The sequence below is a fragment of the Siphateles boraxobius genome, unplaced genomic scaffold (genome assembly GCF_051911475.1).
Source record: "Siphateles boraxobius isolate OS27281-9 unplaced genomic scaffold, OSU_SipBor_1 16, whole genome shotgun sequence".
Classification (NCBI taxonomy): Eukaryota; Metazoa; Chordata; class Actinopteri; order Cypriniformes; family Leuciscidae; genus Siphateles; species Siphateles boraxobius.
In genome coordinates, this window is record NW_027508766.1 from 11,256,884 (window position 1) to 11,279,263 (window position 22,380).

At 39.7% G+C, this 22,380-nt stretch overlaps 1 protein-coding gene across 1 annotated transcript in view; it reads left to right on the forward strand.

The window, feature by feature from the left end:
• The first annotated feature begins 3,312 nt into the window (after positions 1-3,312).
• vcana (versican a) overlaps positions 3,313-22,380 on the forward strand; it is a 48,517-nt gene continuing 29,449 nt past the window's right edge. The window contains exons 1-4 of the mRNA XM_077231591.1: positions 3,313-3,664; positions 4,428-4,602; positions 4,934-5,061; positions 6,486-6,779. Of these exons, the coding sequence (XP_077087706.1) occupies positions 3,313-3,664; positions 4,428-4,602; positions 4,934-5,061; positions 6,486-6,779 (949 nt within the window). The remainder of the gene's footprint in view (positions 3,665-4,427; positions 4,603-4,933; positions 5,062-6,485; positions 6,780-22,380) is intronic.

Genomic DNA, 22,380 nt, shown 5'->3' on the forward strand with positions numbered 1-22,380 from the left:
GCGAGATGAACATTTCTCCGCAAAACTCAGTTCACGCGCGTGCAAAATGCCCAAAATGTGTTCTTGCGCGCGCAGAATTGTGACAGAAATCTAATCCCATACGCACGCAAATAGGTGTCTAAACTGTACACAGTCTACCCAACCACGAGCCACAAGGCTTAGTGACGAAGCAAAAGTTAAATTTTATTTTTATTTTTTAATTTCTATTTGAGGAATCGTTTTATTTGCACAACATAAATCAATGTCACTGCTATAATAGGCTATTATCAAGGTATCATTTATTTACTTAAGTGCTCAGCACGTCGGAGCGAATACGAAAAAGTGGCACTTTCTTTTCTTTCCTATTTAGTTGTAAATGTTCTGTTCTTTTAGTGTGTGTGTGTGTTTGTGTGTGTGTGTGTGTGTGTGCCTTGTCTTGTCTAGTCAATTGGGGCACCTGTGACGCGCGTCCTAGCCACTTTCTCCGCACCTCCCTTCTAGGTGGTGTCCACTCACTTTTTTTCGGGTGGGCTGTGAGCCCCTCCTCTAAATCCCCTAAAGTTATTTAGAGTGTAAAATGGATTTGAATTTGCTGTTAGGTTCACATTTTGTGACCAGACCACAGCAAGCAACACACGGTCAAAGAAAGAGATTTAAACTGATAAGGACACGTGTGAAGGTTTCATGTGGACTCATTGAACTGGGATTAAATAACATTTATTTTCTTTTGGAATTATGACTTTCAGGAAAGGTACAGTAGTATTTCATTCATTTTTTATTTTCTCTGTATTGATTTATGACTGTGTCGTCAGTCAGAGTGATTCAGTTATTAATCGCTAAACTTATGCAGTCGATTTATGCATAGCCTATCACGATACATGATGGTTAAATTTGAATCAGAAAATAATTTAATTGACTAGATGTGATTTTTTAAACGAATGTTTTCAACATTCTAATGATTATTATCTTCATTTATTTTTGTTTTTCAAATTAGGCCTATATATATATATTTTTTTTACAACATTAAGTGGACACGGAGTAAATAATGCTATAATATTTGAACCTACGTCGCACGAAAGTATAGCCATCTCAAATTCCCCATGACCTCACTCAGTGTACCCAGAACACAGGGGTAAAATTATCCAAAAAGAACAATTGAAATGAAATAGTAGTAGGCAAAAGACTCGTTAAAAGTTCTCATCTCTGATGCTGACCGTAGGCTACATCATTGGGCGTGACTAATAGTTTCCAGCTCCGTTATGCTAGGGCCAGGACCTGTCTGAATCTATATTTACATATATTCTAGTATTTGACTATTAGACATTAACTATAGACATCTATTTTAATTATTGTAGAGTGAGGAACTTCCAGTTGCAGTAGGCTAAGGGACTGAAATACAAGAGCGCGCAGACATGCGTGAAAGAAGCGATGGTCTCTCATCTGAGTTTTTGGATGACACTGAGAATTGTAATTCATGAATCGGCTAGTTTCTTTATAAATAAAATTCTGTGTAGCTGCGATTAAGTCTAGTAAAGATTATTTTGCCATATTGCTTGTTGAATATTAGGTTTTCCATATTGGCACACTTTTTTTGTGTGTTCGTGCAATGTAACATTTGTTTATATTCATTTTTCGTCACAATTTCTGCAATTTCTACTCGATTTTATAATATTCCAGGTTAATGAAATTCAGAGTGACCAAAAGTGTGATGACTTCATCACTGCACGTTTTTACCACTTTGATTTATCCTTAAACGTTGAGGCGGCAAAACAGGCTACTTGTGCAATTTCAGTGTGACTTTTTTTTATAATCCCCACACTGTATATCAAACGAAAGGAAAATAAACAAAACAAATGCATGAAGGCAGTACCTATATGAAGAAACAATGAAACAAATCCTAATTTTCACCTATATCAACGTCTTTTAACTTTCACAGTAGTAGGCTAAGCTATATTTTAATTATAGCCTATCTCTAATCTAAGCTGGTTGTTTTACGAGCCCAACATTTGTAGTGGTGTGGTGGCAAAAGTTTGTGCCTCACCCCCCGCAGGGGATTATAACAACTGAATACTCAATTCCGCCACCCACCCTCTGAGAGGAAGCACTCTGTATGGCCACCACATCCCCAGTGAGATGAGAAACGCCGTTCAGCAAATACGAGGCTTAATAGATAGCAAATGTCTCAGTCATTCAGCTCAGTTTACTTCTAGATTTTAGTGATTTATCAAATCAATGATTCTTCTCTTCACCTCCTAGCCATGAAGATGTTGCTAAATATAAGACACATATTGTGGTTGATCTGCTTCTACCAAACAACGACTGGACCAGGTAAGCTTTTCATTTATTTATTTTTACTATTTCAAAAGTATTTATCTGGTGAATGTAATACTTGAAATTGGATTTATTCATGCAAGACTGACGTTTACATGTGTCTAAATTAATGTAGTCATGCTTTTCTTTTTTGTTCTGTTTTTAGGGCTAATTTGATAACAAAAATCAACTTAAAGGGATAGTTCACCCCAAAAAATTATTTATTTTTTGTCACCATTTACTCACCCTCATGCTGTTCCATACCCATATGCGTTTCTTTTTGAACACAAAAGATGATGAAACAATGTTGGTAACCAGACAGTTGACAGCACCAATTGACTTCCATAGTATTTTTTTTTCTACTATGGAAGTAAATGGGTGCCATCAACAGTCTGGATACCTACATTCTTTGAAATATATGTTTGTGTTCAAGAGAAGAAATTAAATCTTTGGAAGGTTTGGAACCACTTGAGGGTAAGCAATGATAACATTTTCATTTTAGCGTGAACTATCTCTTTATTGTAAAATTTATTTAAATGGATCTCCCGAAATGGTCAAACTGTTGTGGAGCAGACCCTACATTCCCACAACTGTTGTCCCCTAGCTGCCACTAATGGTTTACTTCCAGGCACCTATACCTTTTAATTAGGAACTTCTTGTAGTCTGGTGCAAACAGATGGCTTGACTTCATCACTCTGAGGCCATGCTCACACACGGTGGTATGCTACCCTCAGGGGTAATCCCACCTGTCCAAAGCATTTCTCACATTGTTGGTCCGAGCGTATAGTGATTTTTCTGACAGTTATGATCCATTCAGCGTCCCCCGTTCAAGGTTATCTGTCCTTCTACAGGAAAATAGTATCTGGTATACTTACCCTTAGGCTTCACAGAGGCAGTAAAAAAATTCTTAGCTCAATTATCATAAACACTGTGAGGCATGATTTCCTGTGCTTTGCGGTGGATGCAGCTGTGTGTATACGTCTCATGCCTTTCATTCTCTCAGTCTCTAGCACATTATTGGAGATGCGTCCCGTCAGCGGCTTGTTGTCCGGGAAAGTGACCCTTCCATGTTACTTCTCCATCATCCCAACTGTTGGACCTAGAAACAGAAATGCCTCCGGAACAGATTACCTGCGCATCAAATGGACAAAAATTGAGGGGGGTGTGGAGTCGACTGTTCTTGTCACCCAGAACGGCGTCATTAAGATTGGTTCGGGGCACAGGGGTCGCGTATCTGTGCAGAGTCACCCGGAAGACATTGGCGATGCTTCTCTAACTATGGTGAAGCTCCGGGCAAGTGATGCTGGAACATACCGCTGTGAAGTAATGTTTGGGATTGAGGACACGCAAGACACAGTTAGTTTAAATGTTGATGGTAAGATTGTTTTAATACCTTAGTCTTCTCGCTTTCTCTCAAATTTTAAAGATTACGCCACTGTTGTCTGTGAAGCACATATGCTGCCAATATGGGAAATTGACAGTCATAACCAAAGTAAATTATAGTTAAATGAAAGTTGAGTCTGTTAAGTGGAACTGTTGATGGGAGAAAACCCGCAAACACAGATTATCTAAATTGTTGAGGGATTTTAAGGTTGTTTTAGATCCTCCCAGAATAATGTTACAGCGTAAAAAGTGAAATGCACTCCAATAAACTTTTCCTCTCTTAATGTCTTCCCTCTGCTTGGATACACTGTGTTGCATCTTGACACTGGGAGACATCTTGTATAGGATGATTTATGCACAGGCCATGTGAAAGGATGGGATGGGTCATCCCTGAACTGCTTTGGCTCTAGAATTGCAGCACCACCCTGCTCTTAGCAAAGACACACTGCCATTTTAATTAGATCCATTACTCATTTAATTTGAATTTTTTTCAAAGCGACAATTATGGGGGTGGATGGAATGTCCCCTCGTTCAAATGAATGTCCCAACACTGCTTGCTTTATTAATTTGTTTATAAGCAACTTGCAGACCTCTTCGGGACTAAAGAAGTTTGTATTAGTCTTCAAATGTATGGCGGTCACTGACAACAATGGCAGTAATACAATATGCCCCTATTTAATGAAACTGTTAATGGATGGAATGGTCTTTGTTAGGAGATGTTAATTTTTGTTTGTTTTATTTGGTCTTTTGAACAGGCGTGGTGTTTCACTACAGGTCAAAGGTCAGCAGATACATTCTGAACTATGCACAAGCTGTGCAGACCTGCAGCGATGTCGGAGCCACCATTGCTACAGCAGAACAGCTAAGAGCTGCTCATGAGGATGGATTTGACCAGTGTGATGCTGGCTGGATTGCAGATCAAACAGTGAGGTTAGAAGCAACACACACACACACACACACACACACACACACACACACACACACACACACACACACACACACACACACACACACACACACACACACACACACACACACACACACACACACACACACACACACACACACACACAGACGTGCGCACACACAAACGACCTGCACTTCTATGTTCTCTACTGGGCAATCTCAGTAATAAGTACTAAACAATATGTCAACATGTTGATACAAAAAGGAAATTGCAAAAGCTAAACAAATTATAATTGTGTACTATTTTTCAGTCGTGAGAAACTTGTCTCTCTGTGTGGATTGTTTCTATCTGTAGATATCCAATCACTAGACCAAGGCCTGGCTGCTTTGGAAATTTGCCTGGAAAACCTGGTGTCAGGTCTTATGGCAAACGCAGGCCCACAGAGACCTTCGATGTGTTCTGCTATGTGGATAAGCTTGAGGGTAAGAGTTTAGTATTTAGTTATTTCTTACAACTTATTTCTTTTCAAAATAAAATAAAATAAAACTTCTTGACAAGGCCAACAGTCCTGTGGTAATGTGAAAGAGCTGAAGTTTATCTGTTATATTTGCTCTATGCTGACATATTTCATGTGGTTTTAAACTGCGGTCATGACCAAAAATGAATATCAACCATATTGGCAATGAACATCTGTGGTATTAAACATTGAAGTGGAAGCTATCCTAAATGCAAATCTGAGTTTCTTTTCAATCCCAAGTCTAATGTGAACATAAACTTGTTTTGCCGAGTGTACATCAGCTTATCAGAACATCCTGTCAGTAGTTTTATTGGTAACACTTTACAATAAGGTTCATTAGTTAACAGTAGTTAACTACCTCTGGTAACTTGAACTATGAACAAACAATACTTCTACAGCATTAATTAATCTTATTTAATGTTAATTTCAATTTTTACTAATACATTATTAAAATCAAAGGTTGCATTTGTTAAAATTAGTTAATGCACCATGAACTAACATGAACAAACATTGAACAGCTGGATTTTTATTAACTAACATTAACAAAGATTAATTAATACCGTAACAAATGTATTGCTCATTGTTTGGTCATGTTAGTTAATACATGAACTAATGTTAACTAATGAACCTTATTGTAAAGTGTTACCGTTTTATTTGATAGCTGATAGTTTGCATGGTAGTATTCTTTTAAAAATTACATACATATATTTAAAGTAACTTTCTAATAATAATGATAAATTGTTGTTTGTAGAAGATTCTAGTTCTTTCAAAAGCCAGAATGACCAATAAATAACAATATTTCAAATTATTTTTTCTCATATATTGTCAGGAGTATTAGTATACTTAATATTGAGTGCTATATTCAGTTCAGTGTTGTGACAAATACATGAAAAACAACTAACATCAGAAAGAGCAAATGGAAAATTGATTCATAAAATGAACACCCTGTTGTATACTGTGGTGTTTAATATGTCTCATTCCCTCACAAAAGAAGATTTGGGAATGTCTTTACTGTTCTGCTGTTAATTACTTAGACGTCATTAAAACCTCAGTTCTAGCTTTTGAAAGCAACACCCAAGGCTGCACGAAAACAGCTCCCCCTCGTTTTTATTTTCATCCTATTCACCACAGCATTTGCTTGAATATTTTTATTTTATTTTCTGAAAGCTATTTAATTAATTTGCGTTTGTCATATTATTCAGGGTATTCCCCCTCCTCCCATATCCAAGATCTGGGTTTTGATTCATTGACTGGCACTTTGACATTTATGTGTTAGCAAGACTTTAATAATGATGATTATTGCTTTTTAACATGTAAGCTGTTTTTATGACAAACTCAAAATGCAGCCAATTTCAGATATTTAATGTTTCTTTCATGTTTTTACTCCAGGCAATGTTTACTTTGCGCCCACAATGCAAAAGATGACCTTTGCTGAGGCCAAGGCGGAGTGTGAAAGCAAGAATGCAGAGCTGGCCTCACCTGGTCAACTCCACGCTGCCTGGAGACAGGGCCTTGACCGATGCGATTATGGATGGCTGTCTGATGGCAGTGCCCGCCACCCTGTCTCAGTACCCAGAAGTCAGTGTGGTGGTGGCCTGCTGGGTGTCCGCACCTTGTACCGCTACCGAAACCAAACAGGCTTCCCTGATCCCAGTATGAGGCTAGGAGCATACTGTTTCAAAGGTAAAGGCTTTTCACTGAGCTCATGAAGTGTTTTATGGTGTAATAAACGAACACCTGAATGGTTGCAAGAACAGCCACTTTACCAGCTGCTTTGACGTCATTTCTCAAAGCAAGCATAAAACTGAAGCCCTTATCCCATTACACACGTAAACCTGAGCTCCAGACTTACTGTGTAGGCCTCTTAACGGCAGTAAATCAAAGCAGAATATTAGTTAGAGAGCACCGCTTTTTGTTAATTTAGGTTCTTTTAGGTTGAGATGCAGAGTATGGAAAAGTTTACATGAGAGTAGCTCATTCTCCAGCGATTCACTGACCTCACTCACTGCATTCTGGGTTGCCGCCCGTTTCTAAGGAAACCACACTGGGCTTGGTTAACAAGAAGGTTTAAACACTCAGAGGTCCGTTATGCCACTGTAGTGCTTCATGGCAAAATGGCAGATGCTTGTCAGACTTTGCTTTGTGGTGTTGTAGGTACTGAGACTTCAGAAATACTTGATGTTCTCATTGGCCAAGATGAGATGACCTCATAAGAACACTATTATGCAACGAGGGGCATCATTCTCAAAAGATAAAGAGCACTGAGACACGTAAAAGTCAAGTTAGTCTAGAGCTAACTTGTCTAATGGCTCTGAGCAGCTATTTTAATTGCAGGTAGAGATGCAAGACATATAATAAGTATTATGGTATGACTGTTATTAGAGTTTTTATTTATTTATTTAGCAAACAGTACTGGATATTTAAATTATAATATTAAAATGTAATTTTCACGTTTTTACATTTCAATAACCTTTCCTTTCATCAAATGCTAACCTAAAGTTAATCTTTAAAAACACTAATAATTTAAAAACACTGGTAAATGTACTTCTCAAAATGAATATGCTTTTTTCATATTGTGCATTATAATGTTTTGATGCCTAATTTTATTATCAGCCATCGGTTATCGATCTTGGCATAAAAATAATAATTTTAGCAGTACTAGCCAGTTTTTAAAAATAGTGCATCCATAGTATCAGGCAAAAAACAAAATCTCCAAAATTATTTATCAAGATATAGATCAACAATAAAATCTGACAACAATGGAATTATAGATTGTCCTACTTTAGCTCAATTCTTGATTAAAAAAAAATCATGCACGTCTAGTTAATGCATATACAATTGTCGCTGAAAGGTAAGGATTCCTTTATTTGAGTCGCCATTAAAAGGATAGTTCACCCAAAAATGAAAATTCTGTCATAATTTACTCACCCTTAAGTTGTTCCAACCATGTCTGGATTTCTTTTCTCTCCTGAACTCAAAAGAACATATTTTGAAAAATATTGGTAACCAAACAGTTAATGGGCCCTTTTAAATTCCATAGTATTTTTTCGCCCCATACTATGGAAGTCAATGGGGCCCAACAACTGTTCTATCAACAGATTTGGAACAACCTGAGAGTGAGTAAATGATGATCCCTTTAATGTTTATCTAAGCCATTCGTCAAAGAACATTGTGCGCTAGATTTACTAAACAGGGCAAATTAACGTGAGAACGCAATTCCAGAAAAAGTGCTGATGGGAGTGGAAAGTTGTGCGTGTGATCTACTGATGACATGCAAATTAAAGAACACAGACGTAGCCGGATCATTTCCGTAATGACCAACGCAATCTACCAAGAGCAACGCAAATTAGCATCTGACGTTAAATAAGGGTGCAAATATCAGTAAACTGAGTGGCACAAACCATAGTAATGCCATACTGGCAAGATACTCTCCTCCCATACATTTTGAAACTCCTACAAATGCATATGCAAAAGGTCAGCCGTAAAAATAACCACGTCCATGCCTTTTCAGCTCAAATGTTTTCACTGCATGTCTTTAGTATATCCTGAGTGTTTTTTTAATGCCAATAGAGAGTTTGCGCTGGAGCAAGCTGTAAGTAAATCTGGCCTTCAGTTGTAAAATACAGAGCTAATACCCTTTCTGTAATACCTTTTTCAGATGCACAGTAAAGACCTATAGCCATCAACAAACATAAAAAAGTGCGTAGGTGTTACCTGCTCCTTTTTTTCTGACTCTTTACACTGTCAGACTTTCAGTTCTTCCTGTCATTTGCACCAGCACTTATCTGAACAGACATGCGGATAAAGGAGAGGGCTACTACCAGAGCTAAAATCAGTGCGTCTCGCTAACCCCTGACCTGGGGGTTTATCTTTTCAACTGAGGTTAATTTAGACAACCTACCCCCTGCCAGGCAGGGCACTCATCCAGAATGACAGCCACTGACTGCTGTGATAAGTAATGGACCTGGGGTTCACCCTAAACCTCGACACTGTGACCTCTATGTTAGTTTGGTCTGTTTCAACTCTGTTAAGCTTCTCTGATCCATGTGGCATTGAGTGCTGTTCAAGTTTTTTCTCTTACATGAAGGGTTTGATTCTCATGCTCTTTTGCCCTGTGATGACTACGAATGTCTGATATAGTGGCAGATGTGCATAAAATCACATGAGCTAATCAGGCTGGATTAGGATGACACATGTTAGGATGTTTTCGCCCCTCACCACACCTTGCCACATTATAACATCCCACAAACCATCAGACAATGCATCACATGAATGACACGCATTTTTCTTAAGGGAAAAAGTACCTTGTGGGTGACATCAGATTGAATAGAAAGAGCCTGGAGATAATAGAGAACAGCTGGAGCCTTGGCTGCTAGCCTGTTGTATTTGAATATTACACTTTTTTGTGAACACAGGGTAATTAAGGGCTAAACAGCCATTAAGAGCATGTAAGCTGTTTGTGTGAATGAAATTCAATTTGCAAAATAATTGTTAGGTTGTTGGAACCATTCTGACACTGAGATAAAAGGAATCCACTGAATAGTTTAAAGCCAAATTAATCCGAGGTAATCTGATGAGCTATTCTCGTCAACTCAAGCATTGCATACAATAAAATGTAGCCTACTTAGAAAACTTTGTTAAAATGACCCATATTTGAAGGTGAAAATCACTTTCAGATTGCAACAATTTAAAAAAATGTATGACCTAAGTGTGTTTCAACAATTGTGAGGAATATAGGTCTCTCAACGATTCTGAGAAACGGTATAACCAAATCATGCCTTGTTTCGGCAATACTGGGATAATGTTTCATAATAATTTAATTAAAATAATCATACAACCAAGCACAATGTCCATAATGTGCAAGCTGCTGTGTGAAAACGGAACAAATTTCCATAGCAGAGATCTATCTAAAAATCCTGTTTACAAAATTTTTGATACAGTGGCGAAAAGTAGACAATACATACCAGTAGATCAAACCATAGTAACCATCTGACAACAAAAGAAAGTAAAGTGGTAATACTTTGTTATATTTTTATAAACAAAAACAATCAGATTAAATGATTGCAAGCTAATAACCAATTATTCGGTTCAAACTACTGCCACTCTTCAATTGTTTGGGGTCAGTAAGATTTTTTTAAATGTTTTTGAAAGAAGTCTCTCATGCTCCCCAAGACTGCATTTCTTTGAATACAGTAAAAACAGTAATATTGTGAAATATTGTTTAACGGTTTAATAACTGTTTTAATTTAATAATGAAGATTTTTAATAATTTAATAATTTGATAATTTAATAACTGTTTTATATTTAAAGATATTTTTTAAATTTTATTTATTCCTGTCAAGTCAAAGCTGAATTATCAGCATCGTTACTTCAGTCTTCAGTGTCACATGATCCTTCATAAATCATGCTGAAATGCTGATTTGGTGCTCATGCTCATTTCTTATTATTATCAATGTTAAACAATTATCCTTCTTAAAATCTGAAAGCCTTTAATGCATATTTAATGCATAAATAGTGATTTATTTATTTCCAAAAAAGTTTGAAAGGTAGTGATAGTATTTTTATGTTTTGATGTATTTTGATTGAATGCACTCGTCTGCTCATGTTTTAGTGCATGTCTATAATACAAATGATCAAAATATTGGGTAAATATTGTGACACTTTTTTTCTCCCTATAGGCCCCTCTAAGCTTTTATTCAACCAGTCCTCCTGGGTGGATGTCGCAATCAAGAGTGGTACAACTATAGAGCCCACCACTACATTCTTTGCCACAGAGACCACGAGAGGCCAGGCTTCTAAGGCCAGTAACTCTCACACATCACAGGCCACCTCTTATGATGACCTGTCTCTTACCGACGCCCCTTCTATGTTTTCTACAAGCATGGCACCACCAAAGACAAGCCACTTCCCTGACAGACTAGAATCCATCAATACACCATATGCAGCTCCAGTCAGTGTGAAATCTGAGGAAAGCTTCCCCACAACAAAAGTTCCAGATTTTGATATTAGTGATTTTGGCACTGAGAAGGCTGATGATGAAGCAAAGGTTCGTGGAGATGTGGTCCGTGACAAGCTTACTACTGCAGCTCCCACAGCCACGGAAGTACTAATGGAGGAACCAGAGGATAAGAGTATTATTGAAGTGAGGACCGTTCTACCTGATATTTTACTGTCAGCCTCACTAAGCACAAAACCAATGTTCGCAGTCGGGAAAACAGAGGAATCTCTTCTGGTTGATATTACAACAGACAGAGTTTTAGAACCAGAGTCCTCTGTGGTAACATTAGTAAACAATGTAGAATCTGGACACACAACTGAATCATCCTCACTTAGCGAATCCATCACTCAAAGTGATCATGACAAATTCCCAACCCAGATTCCGACTCGCTCAGCTAGTGAGACCAGTAATGGTAAAGTCGAAGCTGAATCACATGCTTCCACACAGTCATCTTTCTCATTGGCAACAGAGGCCACTTTTCTTGAGAGTGCTAGGTCTACTGTTTTCTCTGAGTATGAAGATGAGACTGGGGTTGGGGTTGTTATGGCGGACCCCCAACCTCTGTCTACACAGAGATCCACAAGCTCAGAACCTGAAACTTCAGAGACCTCCAGTGGAGTTACCGTCACTGATTCTACAGTTACACCCACTGTTTTTATGCAAAAACCTGGAGAAACTGGAACCTCCAAATCTACACAAAAAGTGTCTCAAACATTCACCAGCTATTCAGAAAGTGAAACTGCTGAATTGATTGACAGTGTGACAAAGTCACAAGGTTTAACTACAACTAGTTCAGGCACAATTGCTTCTGGAGCAGAGATAACAACACTTTCACTTACTGACCAAGAAACATCACAGATGAACATCACAGAAGAAGGCGCTTCAGGCCCTTCAAAGGCACCCAAGGAGACACTAACAGAGGCCATGCACACCTCCACTGATTCTAAAGACCTAGGTATGATATCTTTGCTTTTCTTTTTTTCTTATTCTTTTTTTCTTTTCAAGTTTTCACATGCTTTCTGAAAGTGGCTTGACATATTCGTCTTATTAATCACTTTTAATAAAGAGATGTGTAAGGCATTGGCTTCAACATCATATTTTAAAAATGCCATAATTCCCAGAACTATCATAAGATAAATGAAACATGAAAAGAATAGTATATGTTCTCATCCTCAGTGATTTTCATTTATTATCAGTTCATTGTCTGATCATTGTTTATTATTGGTTTATTGACCAACAAATTATAGAAAAAAAATTTTGCAGCACAGAAATAATAATGGTCATCATTTTACCACTATTCAGTAATTGTGGTTCAATATAAATATGCCAAAAACTGCTAAAGGAGTGTTCACACTAAGAACAATAACTATAAAGATATGACTATATTAGCATCCACACCAACAGACAATAACATTCTTTGTTCTGTGTACACACGCTGCAGTTATACTGTCTGGTGCTTTAAATGCTCAAGCCCTTTAAAGTCAGGTAGATTCTGATTGCTGTCAAAGCATTTATCATTCATCAGCTGGGAGAAAAAAAGTATTGATTCCAACATTACCATTTCTCTGCGTCGTTATCTCTATAGCTGGGTTGTGGACTTCCGTGGTCTTATATAATTAATGATTATTAAACCTTTAAAATTATTGTTAGAATGATTGTTCTTTGTGTTAATGGCTCTTAACAATGCTGTTTAGGGTCCAAAAATGTTTACCTCTATACATTGAAAATGTTTATAGAGAGGTATTTATCAGTATCCAAAATCCCTAATTCTGTCAAGCCCTGAGAACTTGGCACTTCCTTGGCACTATCAAAACTCTCTTTGTTCTATCTCTGTCTGAAAATTCTCTCACTTCTCGAAACAGAACTGTCTGCCGTATTTGCAGGATTTTACACAGCGTGTCAGATTTTGGATGGATACCATAGTGCCACACAGCAAAGATTTAGTCCTGTGTTCTTTATATTGGATTCAGGAGTACTTGAAGACTTCAGATGCACAAACCTCCAAGTCCGTCTGACATTTTTCTTTTTTTCTTTTTTTCTTTTAAATTCTTTTTTTTATCAGGCTCCTATGTTTAGGTTTTGTAATTTCACTTCAGTGGCAAGGAAAGATTGTTAGTCAGTAATTGAAATGCCTTATTTTCAAAAATGACACTTCAGTCAATTCATTGGTATTTGCCAATTTTTATTGTCTTTTGCTGCAATACCAGCTAAGTCCATGCGTGTTTATTTGTGCAAAAACCTCTATGTCCACCTTTTTGGACAAGATATAGTAAGCAGTTGCAAAATCACTTCTGTCACGTCCGTATCGTATTCAGGTCCAAGTTCTCACAGGGGACCCAGGTTCGAATGTGACCCATGGTCGTTTCCCAATCACTGCATATCTCTCTCCAGTCTCTCTTCACTGTCCTTTCTGAATAAAGGAAAAACGGTTAAAAATATGGTAAAAAATGACAGCACACTTTATTGGATAACAACAACAAACAGAAGACAAATAGAAGGCTTTATATAATAACTACACCACTACGCTCAAAATAAATAAAATATATAACATAATTTATATTTAAAATATAATAAACTATATACAATATTAAATATATTTAAGAATATATATAAATTTGATGTATCAAAAATAAATAAAAAAGAATAAATAAATAACTATAACATTTTACTCTTACTCTTAAAGTTAATGCATTAAGAGGTGCATTAAGTCAGTAAACATTAAACTGATATTAGTCAAATCTAAACAATCCATTGTCATAAAATGTACATTTCTAGCATAAACTTCTTCTAAATTTTTAAAAATCTTATTTGACTAAAAATGTCTTTAAACAGGATAAAAAATCTCGATAATTGAAAGACAGTTTATACACACACCGTCATTTGAAATCTTGAAATCATGAAATCATATTATTCGATTGACGTCTTCTGATTGGTTCTGGGACCTTAGAGGCTTTTGCTGACAAAGGGAAGTAGCGTTTATCAGTTTTTGCAAACGAACCTGTATTTCTGAATGGGCTAAGGCTGGGATGTAGCGGGTTTGAAGGGAAAGTATATAATGAACGTATACTATGTGCGGAGAGCATTCGCTCAATATCATCATCTCATTTTTGACAGAGGTGGCATTTAGAGGCTTTTTGTGAAGTCTTCACTTTAATTGTACTGGGGAACAGATTTTTGACACTGTGAATCTGTGAAAAAAAAAAGATGCTTTCATGATGATTCAAACTGGTCCACGTTGTGTTCAATAGGACTTAGCATAAAAAAAGAAAAAGGAAATCAAAAAACAAGTATATGGTCAATCAAAAACACATGCATATTTATAAACACACACACACACACACACACACACACACACACACACACACACACACACACACACACACACACACACACACACACACACACACACACACACACACACACACACATACACACATACACACACACACACACACACATTCATGCTGGGATGAAATTACGATTGAGCAATTTTGAAGCTCAAGGACAGAAACCATTACTTACACTGCACCCAGGTGCAGCACAAGTTGGCAGGTCTGATCTGTTAATTCAGACTGTTTATCTCCATTTGGCTTTTTTTCAGTACAGATAAAATTTGGTTTAGAGAGTTGTGATTTCTGTCAGTGACAGCAGGCTTGGCAGAATGAGGCTTTGGACTCTTACCAGCATAGACATAGAGTTCTGTTAGTGCACTGATGTCTGGACACTACAACATGGCTGATGTCATCTCTACAGCAGAGTCTCATCTGTATAGAGACGACTGAGTAAGTGGTAGTGAAGAGAATGTGAGAATAGCATTTTTTATGTTGGCCTACTTGTTTGCTTGTAAGAAATAAGCATAAGACCAAAGGAAAGAAAGGGTGTAATAATGATATATTACACATTGAATGTCAAAATATCATGACACAAAGATTAAACTAATGAGTTCAGGACATTATCCAGGATGCTTAGGCCAGTGAGGTAATGATTTAGGTACAAAAGCACATTTGTGCCTGCCTTCAGCTCTATGCACTGCTCCCTTTTTTGAGCATGCTCCAGCTTGTTTTAACAGACGCATAAATGATGCTGGGAACTTTGGGTTTGACCATTCCCCTGTGTCTGAAAGTTGGGCAATAGGCAAACAAATGACAATGAGAGGTGGGGAATTTTTTTTTTCTGTATTCAGTCTGTCCAGCCTCCTATTGGCTTAACCAGGTGTCTTCAGATATTAAGCTATGTCCCAGTAGGCTACTAACATCAGCTACTAATCTGGAAACTAAATTAAGTTTGGCTTGTGGGAAATATTGGTCCTTTTCCAACCTTGAAATGTATATCAGTAGTTGTGTGGGATGTTTAACTGATATGAACAACTTTCCTGTAAGATGAAATGGTAGATTTAGGGCTTTAATTTGTGGCAGCCGGTCATGTTTACTAAGTCAAGAAGGGACCGGATGTCTGTCTTTCTCTGGGCTCTGATGACACTGTCACAACAAGGATGTTTTGTGGAAAGGATCAGTTATTGTGGGGTCTGTTGGTGTGGATGCAATGAATAGCCCAATTGTGTTGTTGGATCCAGTATATAACTTAGGCAGTTTACTCAAAACATTTCACATTTCTTTTTGGCTTTATTGGGCCAAGACTTTTTATATGGCACAAATACACAGCCTCTACTATTAAATTGTTTGAGATTATAATGTGCCTATACATTGAAAAAGGGGTGTGTTTAAATTTAATGAGCCACTCCAGGGAGTCCAATTCCACCAAAACTCCCTCTGGGATGGACAAGGGTACTGGCTCACACACCTGGTCAGCTATGTCGAGTTTTTTCTTAATAATAATTTATTTGATATTTATAATGCAATGCTAATCGATATAGCCTTTATCGTTGTGCAGAATACTATAAAATAAAATATTTTCTGTCAGATATTTTGATTCAAAGCCAAATCAGATCACAGAAGGTTATTTAAAACACTTGACTTGTGTTATAAAGTAAGTTTAGAGCAAAAACATGGTTTTAATCTCATAAATTGTCATGTATTGATGGTGTGCTAGCTAACATGCTAGCGAGCCCTAAGATTCACCTGCCTCCTACACTCTTAAGAAAAATGGTTCTAAACAGTACCAAATTAGGGTTCTTCGGCTTGTAACAATAGCAGAATAAATAGAACTTTTTGGTTTTGGTAAATAGAACACTTTTTATAATGTTCCATATACAACCATGCTTTGAAAGTGCTATATAGAACCTTAATGGTGTTATAAATAACCTTTTCAACAATATTTATTTCCATTACTATTAGTATATTATCTTCATATATATATATATGAAGCATTTATCATATTATGCAAGCAGCATTTATCTGTGTTTTAGCAGTTAAGGCAGTTAAGCTCAAAAGCATCAAAAGATATTAAGTTTTATGTAGCAAGCATTTAACCACTGACATGGTTGACATGTTTTAGCCATGATATACCAAATTTTAGTGAGATTTTTCATGATTTACCATGTTCCAGTATGATTTACGATGAATCTAGCATGATTTACCATAGTTTACCATGATATACCAAGTTCTAGTATGATTCACCATGATTTACCCTGTTCTACCATGGTTTACCACAATTGAACACATTCTAGTATGATTTAATATGATTCTAGCATGATTTATCTTGGTTTACCTTGATTTACCATGTTATAGGATGATTTACCATGATATGCTACATTCTATAATGATTTTTGATGGTTTTGAACATTATGATATGAACATTATATGATCATAGATGGAAAAGACCATTTACAGCTAATACAGGCAATTTACCATAGGAAATACATGGTTTTGAGGCTTTTTAACAGTTATAGCGCCACCTATGGTCCGATCGCCATGAAACTTTGCATGCTTCTTCATCATGTTATGACACATATGCTCACCAATTTTTGTGAAGTTCTGATTTTTTATTTATGATTTATGGTCTTTTGAGTGTATTTTGACACGCCCATTTTTTAAATGACCCTGTTACAGCCACCCAAATGCAAAAGTTAAACTTTTTCTCAATAAATAACAATTGACATTGAACACGATATAGATGTAATGAAGACCAAGTTCCAGTGAAATATCTTCACAATCCCCAGTGATGTCTTTACCTCCTTCATTATGTGTGTATTCTGATTGGCAGTTTCTCTATGCAGATGATGAGGTTATGGTACGGGACAACATCTGAAATAAACAATTGAGTTTAGAGTTACATTATGTATCTTCCATTTGATTATGTAAAAACAATTATGTTCATTAAGGCCAAAATGAGCAAAAATTGACAGAATGAGCCCTTTACCATGTTAAAAGGAAAAAGTAATATAACGTCATGGTATAGCTTTAATGTTTTTTGTGACTGGGTATGTTTAGGCATAAAGTCATAATTAAAAAAAAAATCGAACAATATGGATCATAAATTCCATATCACTAGTTACTTTGTGGAGAAGAGAAGATGAGTATCCTTAACTGAACAGAGTAGCTCACACTACATGTTCTTCTAAACTAAAAGAGAAAAATACATGATTGTTAGGAAATGATTGTTACAATTTTGGAAGTTATAATTTATAGACATTTTAAGAAAGAAATAATTTACCTGTTGAGAGTATGTTGACAGTCTGTGTAGTAACTGTAGTTGTATAGCTGAGCTCCAGAAAATCAGTAATAAGGAGGCTTTGACAGTTACAGATTTGAAAAACAAAAAGGCATGGTTAAAGAACCCTAAACTCTAACACAACGAACCATTACAGCAAAGGATTCTTCAGGACGATACGGTAATAAATAGAACTGTTACTATGCTTGAAGAACCTATAAAGAACCATATTTATTTAGAGTGTAGCTGTTATTTTTATGAATAATTTTGAATAGGAATGCTCACTGAAATGTTTATTTTTTGAAGAAGGGCATTTGATACTGTTTCAAATGTGAAGTGAGAACATTGATCAAAGACATTAGGATTGAAACAGCGTGAACAGACAGTCGTTAGTAATTATAATGAAGACAAAATAAAAGAATAATTAGAGCCACAACCAGGCCGGAGAGGTGTAAATGTGTGCAGGAAAGACGTAGACTGAATGGGGCTCGTTTGCACCACAAAACAATAGAGACAATACACTGAATTGATGCGTAGAAAATGACAATAACCAACAGTAAGCATTTTAGAGTCTTCTAAAAAAAAATCACACGAGATTATCTTTAAAAATATTTAATAAAACTCAGTTCTCTTACGAGAGTATCTCTCGTACTGCGTAATATCTTACGCTATGGGGAAAACCTCTTTTCCACGAGATATTGAAGCCAAAAATTATCCTTTAATTTTGATTAATGTAAAACGCTGTGCGGCAGCGTGCAGACATAGGCAAGACGGCTCGCGCGCCTATTGGCTGCCCTGCGGCAACAGCAGCAAGCCTATCGAGAGAGGCCCTGCGTGACGTGACATCCAATGGGGGTGCTTCGCGCCCATTTCGTCGCGTCCCGCCAGAATAGGCGTGGCCTTGGCCTATAAATACGCTCGACAGGCTGATACAAACTGATTTTCAACTCTTCAGCGAAGCACTACTGCATCGCTGGATCCGGAGTGAGAAGCCGCGCCGTCTGATTGTAAGCCTTCTGCGGGACGAGCCTTCGAGCCTGAAGTCGCTGGCCTACACCTCGCCGCCTTCAGCCGCCGTACCTGCTACGCTTTCCGGCGTTCATATCCTTTTCACTGCTGAGTGTGTGTTCGCCGCTGCGACTCACACTCTATCTCTGTTTTGTATCTGTTCTAAAAGAGCAAGCGTCTTTTTGAAGACGCTTCGTTCCTGTGGAACTATTGCCATGGTGACTCTGAGGACTTGCCTGGCATTTTCTCTCCGAGTCTGCACTCCCGCCCGCTGTAGTGCCGCGCCGCAAAGCGCCGTATTCAGCGGGTCCTCGAGCCTTCTCCAGCCCGTGAAAGCTCGCCGGTTCGCCCGCCAGCTTCACCAGCTTCAATCGAGTCGCTCACTGACGGACAACGGCCGCCGCGCGCCGCCGCTTCCGCCATTAGTGACGACAAGATAGCTGCATCGGTAGAGGAGGCCAGCTATTGCCATGGTGAGTGAGACTCCCGCCCGCTGTAGTGCCGCGCCGCAAAGCGCCGTACTCAGCGGGTCCCTGATCCTTCTCCAGCCGTGAAAGCTCGCCGGTTCGCCCGCCAGCTTCACCAGCTTCAATCGAGTCGCTCACTGACGGACAACGGCCGCCGCGCGCCGCCGCTTCCGCCATTAATGACGACGAGATAGCTGCATCTGTAGAGGAGGCCAGCTGCTATATCCCCGCGTCGGACAGTGAGGATTGGGCGAGCTCTGTGGATCTCCCCCTTCTGCCCGCGAGTCGTCAGGGAAACGGGCCAGCATTAAACCGCGGCTAGCTTTTCTTTACGTTATAAGAAAGCTACCCCGCCCCCCGTGGGCATGCGTCATCGGCGAAATGAGGATAGAGTGTATTTTTAGTCCCGCCGAGGCCGGACCAATCTCCATTCCTCAAACATTTCTCAGTTCCTCTTAGTTTGAGCGGCTGAAAATGTCAATATTGCAGCTATGAGCCTGTTGTATAACACGCACACATGCAAACAAACGCCAACACACACAAAACTGTGATGACGCTCTATTATGTGGTCGAGCTATTTTAGGCTTTTGTCGTTTCCCCCTGTGGTTCAGTGGCGAAACCTACAGCCATCGCACGGGAGACCCGTGTTCGATCCCAGCTCTCGCAGCAGATAAAATTTAGTCTCGCCCGGCCAGACTTGCACTGATACTTTTCGCTCGTTCAGTTCCAAGAAAATGTGACTGTTCCAGTGTATTTTGCAGTAAACAAGCCGGTACCATGGCCCGCTTGCCTGCACACAAATGCTGTTTCCACGGCGACCCAGAAAAATCATATAAGCAATGTATTGTCTGGTATTCCGGCCACAGCCGATGGTGTTTTGAGTGTAATGAAAATGCCCACAGCCCAGTGTTCATTTCTACACACAAACACAGCCCGCCACAGTGCAGGGCTCGCACATATGAAATCGACTCATGTCAATTGTGCATTAAATGTAGTGAATGTGCCCACAACCCAGTGCCCACAAACACTACACGCTGCATGTGCCACGTTTTCTGTAAAACGAAACCAACACACATACAGTCAGCTAAGACCCACGGTGTTTAAGTCTCGCCGCGGCCAGACTCCACCGAAACCTCTCGCTCGTTCAGTTCCAAACAATGTGACTGTTCCAGTGTATTTCGCAGTAAACAAGCCGGTACCACAGCCCGCTTGCCTGCACATTAACGCCATTTTTACGGCGACCCAGATAAATCCAATAAAGAGTGTATTTTCTGGTGTCCCGGCCATAGCCGATGGTGTTATGAGTGTTGTAAGAATGCCCACGTCACAGTGCCCATTCCCACACACAGACACAGCCCGCCACAGTTCAGGGCTAGCACAAATAAAATCGACTCATGTCGATTGTGCAAACGTAGTGAATGTGCCCACGACACAGTGCCCACAAACACTACACAGTTCGTGTCCCACGGTTTCTGTAAAAACGAAACCAACACATATTCAGTCAGCGCAAGCCGACGGTGTTTTCAGTGCAGTAAATGTGCCCGCTGTCCCGCGCCCACATTCACTCACAGACACGCTGAACCCTACGGGGTTTGTCCCGCTCGTTCTCTCTCCACAATTTGTCATAGAGAAAGCGAGTGCGAACAGGCTGCCCGCCGTGATCGGCGCGCCCCCCGCCTCGCGCACTTTAAACACAGTGTTCATGTCTCAGCACACCGAAGCTCTGCAGCCGCCGCTGTGCCGCGGCCAGAGCCCGGATATCATTCTGCCTCTAGCTATCCACGCGAATGCATGGGCAATGCTTCCCGGGGTATCAGAATCGGTGTTGAACACTATAAAGAGAGGCTATTCGCTACAGTTCGCTCGACGTCCCCGCCGTTGCACGGCGCGTGTCGAAACCACGGTGGACAATGAAGTATCTCATCTACTTCGAACCGAAATAGCGAAACTACTGAGCAAAGGGGCCATAGAACCTTTATCTCAGAGCGAAGGGGGTGTATACAGCAGATATTTTCTGGTACCGAAAAAAGACGGGGGTCTCAGACCCATTCTAGATCTGCGACAATTGAACAAAGCGCTTCTGAAACGCAAGTTCAAAATGCTGACAACCAGCAAAATCCTCGCGCACGTGCGCCAGGGAGACTGGTTCATGTCAATAGATCTGAAAGACGCCTATTTCCAAATACAGATTGCGTCACGTCACAGGCGATTCTTGAGATTCGCCTTCGAGGGCCAGGCATATCAATACACAGTCCTACCGTTCGGCCTGTCTCCAGCACCCCGTATATTCACGAAGTGCATGGACGCGGCTCTCGCACCCCTGAGACTTCAGGGCATGCGAGTTTTGAACTACTTGGACGACTGGTTGATTCTAGCTCGATCACGATCAGAGCTCATAGAACACAAGACCGCATTACTCGAGCATCTCGAGAATTTGGGTCTCACAGTCAATTGGGCGAAGAGTTCGCTGTCTCCCAGCCAGGAAATCTCCTTCCTGGGAACAGTGATGGACTCCCTGTCTATGACAGCACGTCTGTCGCCGGAGCGAGGACTGAACATTCAGCGCGCCGTGAAATCCTTCCGCCGCGGCTCTATAGTCCAGCTCAAACGGTTTCAGAAAATGCTGGGCCTTATGGCCTCAGCATCTTCAGTACTTCAGCTGGGCCTGCTTCGCATGCGCCCACTGCAGTTATGGCTGAAAGCACGAGTTCCGCCCGGGGCTTGGGCCGCTGGTCTGTTTCGCCTCAGGGTCGACAGGAAATGCGTCTCGGCTCTGAAACCTTGGAAAAAAAGCCGACTGGTACCAGTCAGGCGTGAGTCTGGGGACTCCCTCGAGTGTGATGGTGGTGTCCACGGACGCCTCCACCTCGGGGTGGGGAGCACTGCTCGAGGGCAGACCGTTCTTTGGCCAGTGGTCAGAACGGGAGAAGCTCCTACACATAAACTGTCTAGAAATGCTGGCAGTAGACAACGCGCTAAGGCGTTTTCGTCCCCAGATAAAAGGCCGCCACGTCTTAGTCCGGTCGGACAACATGTCAGTGGTGGCATACATAAATCACCAGGGCGGCACCAGGTCCCGAAGCCTTTACAGGCTGACGAAACGCCTCCTGGGCTGGGCTCAGCACAACCTGCTTTCACTGAAAGCAGCGCATGTGCCTGGTCACCTGAATCTGGGACCAGACAGACTGTCCAGAAACAATGT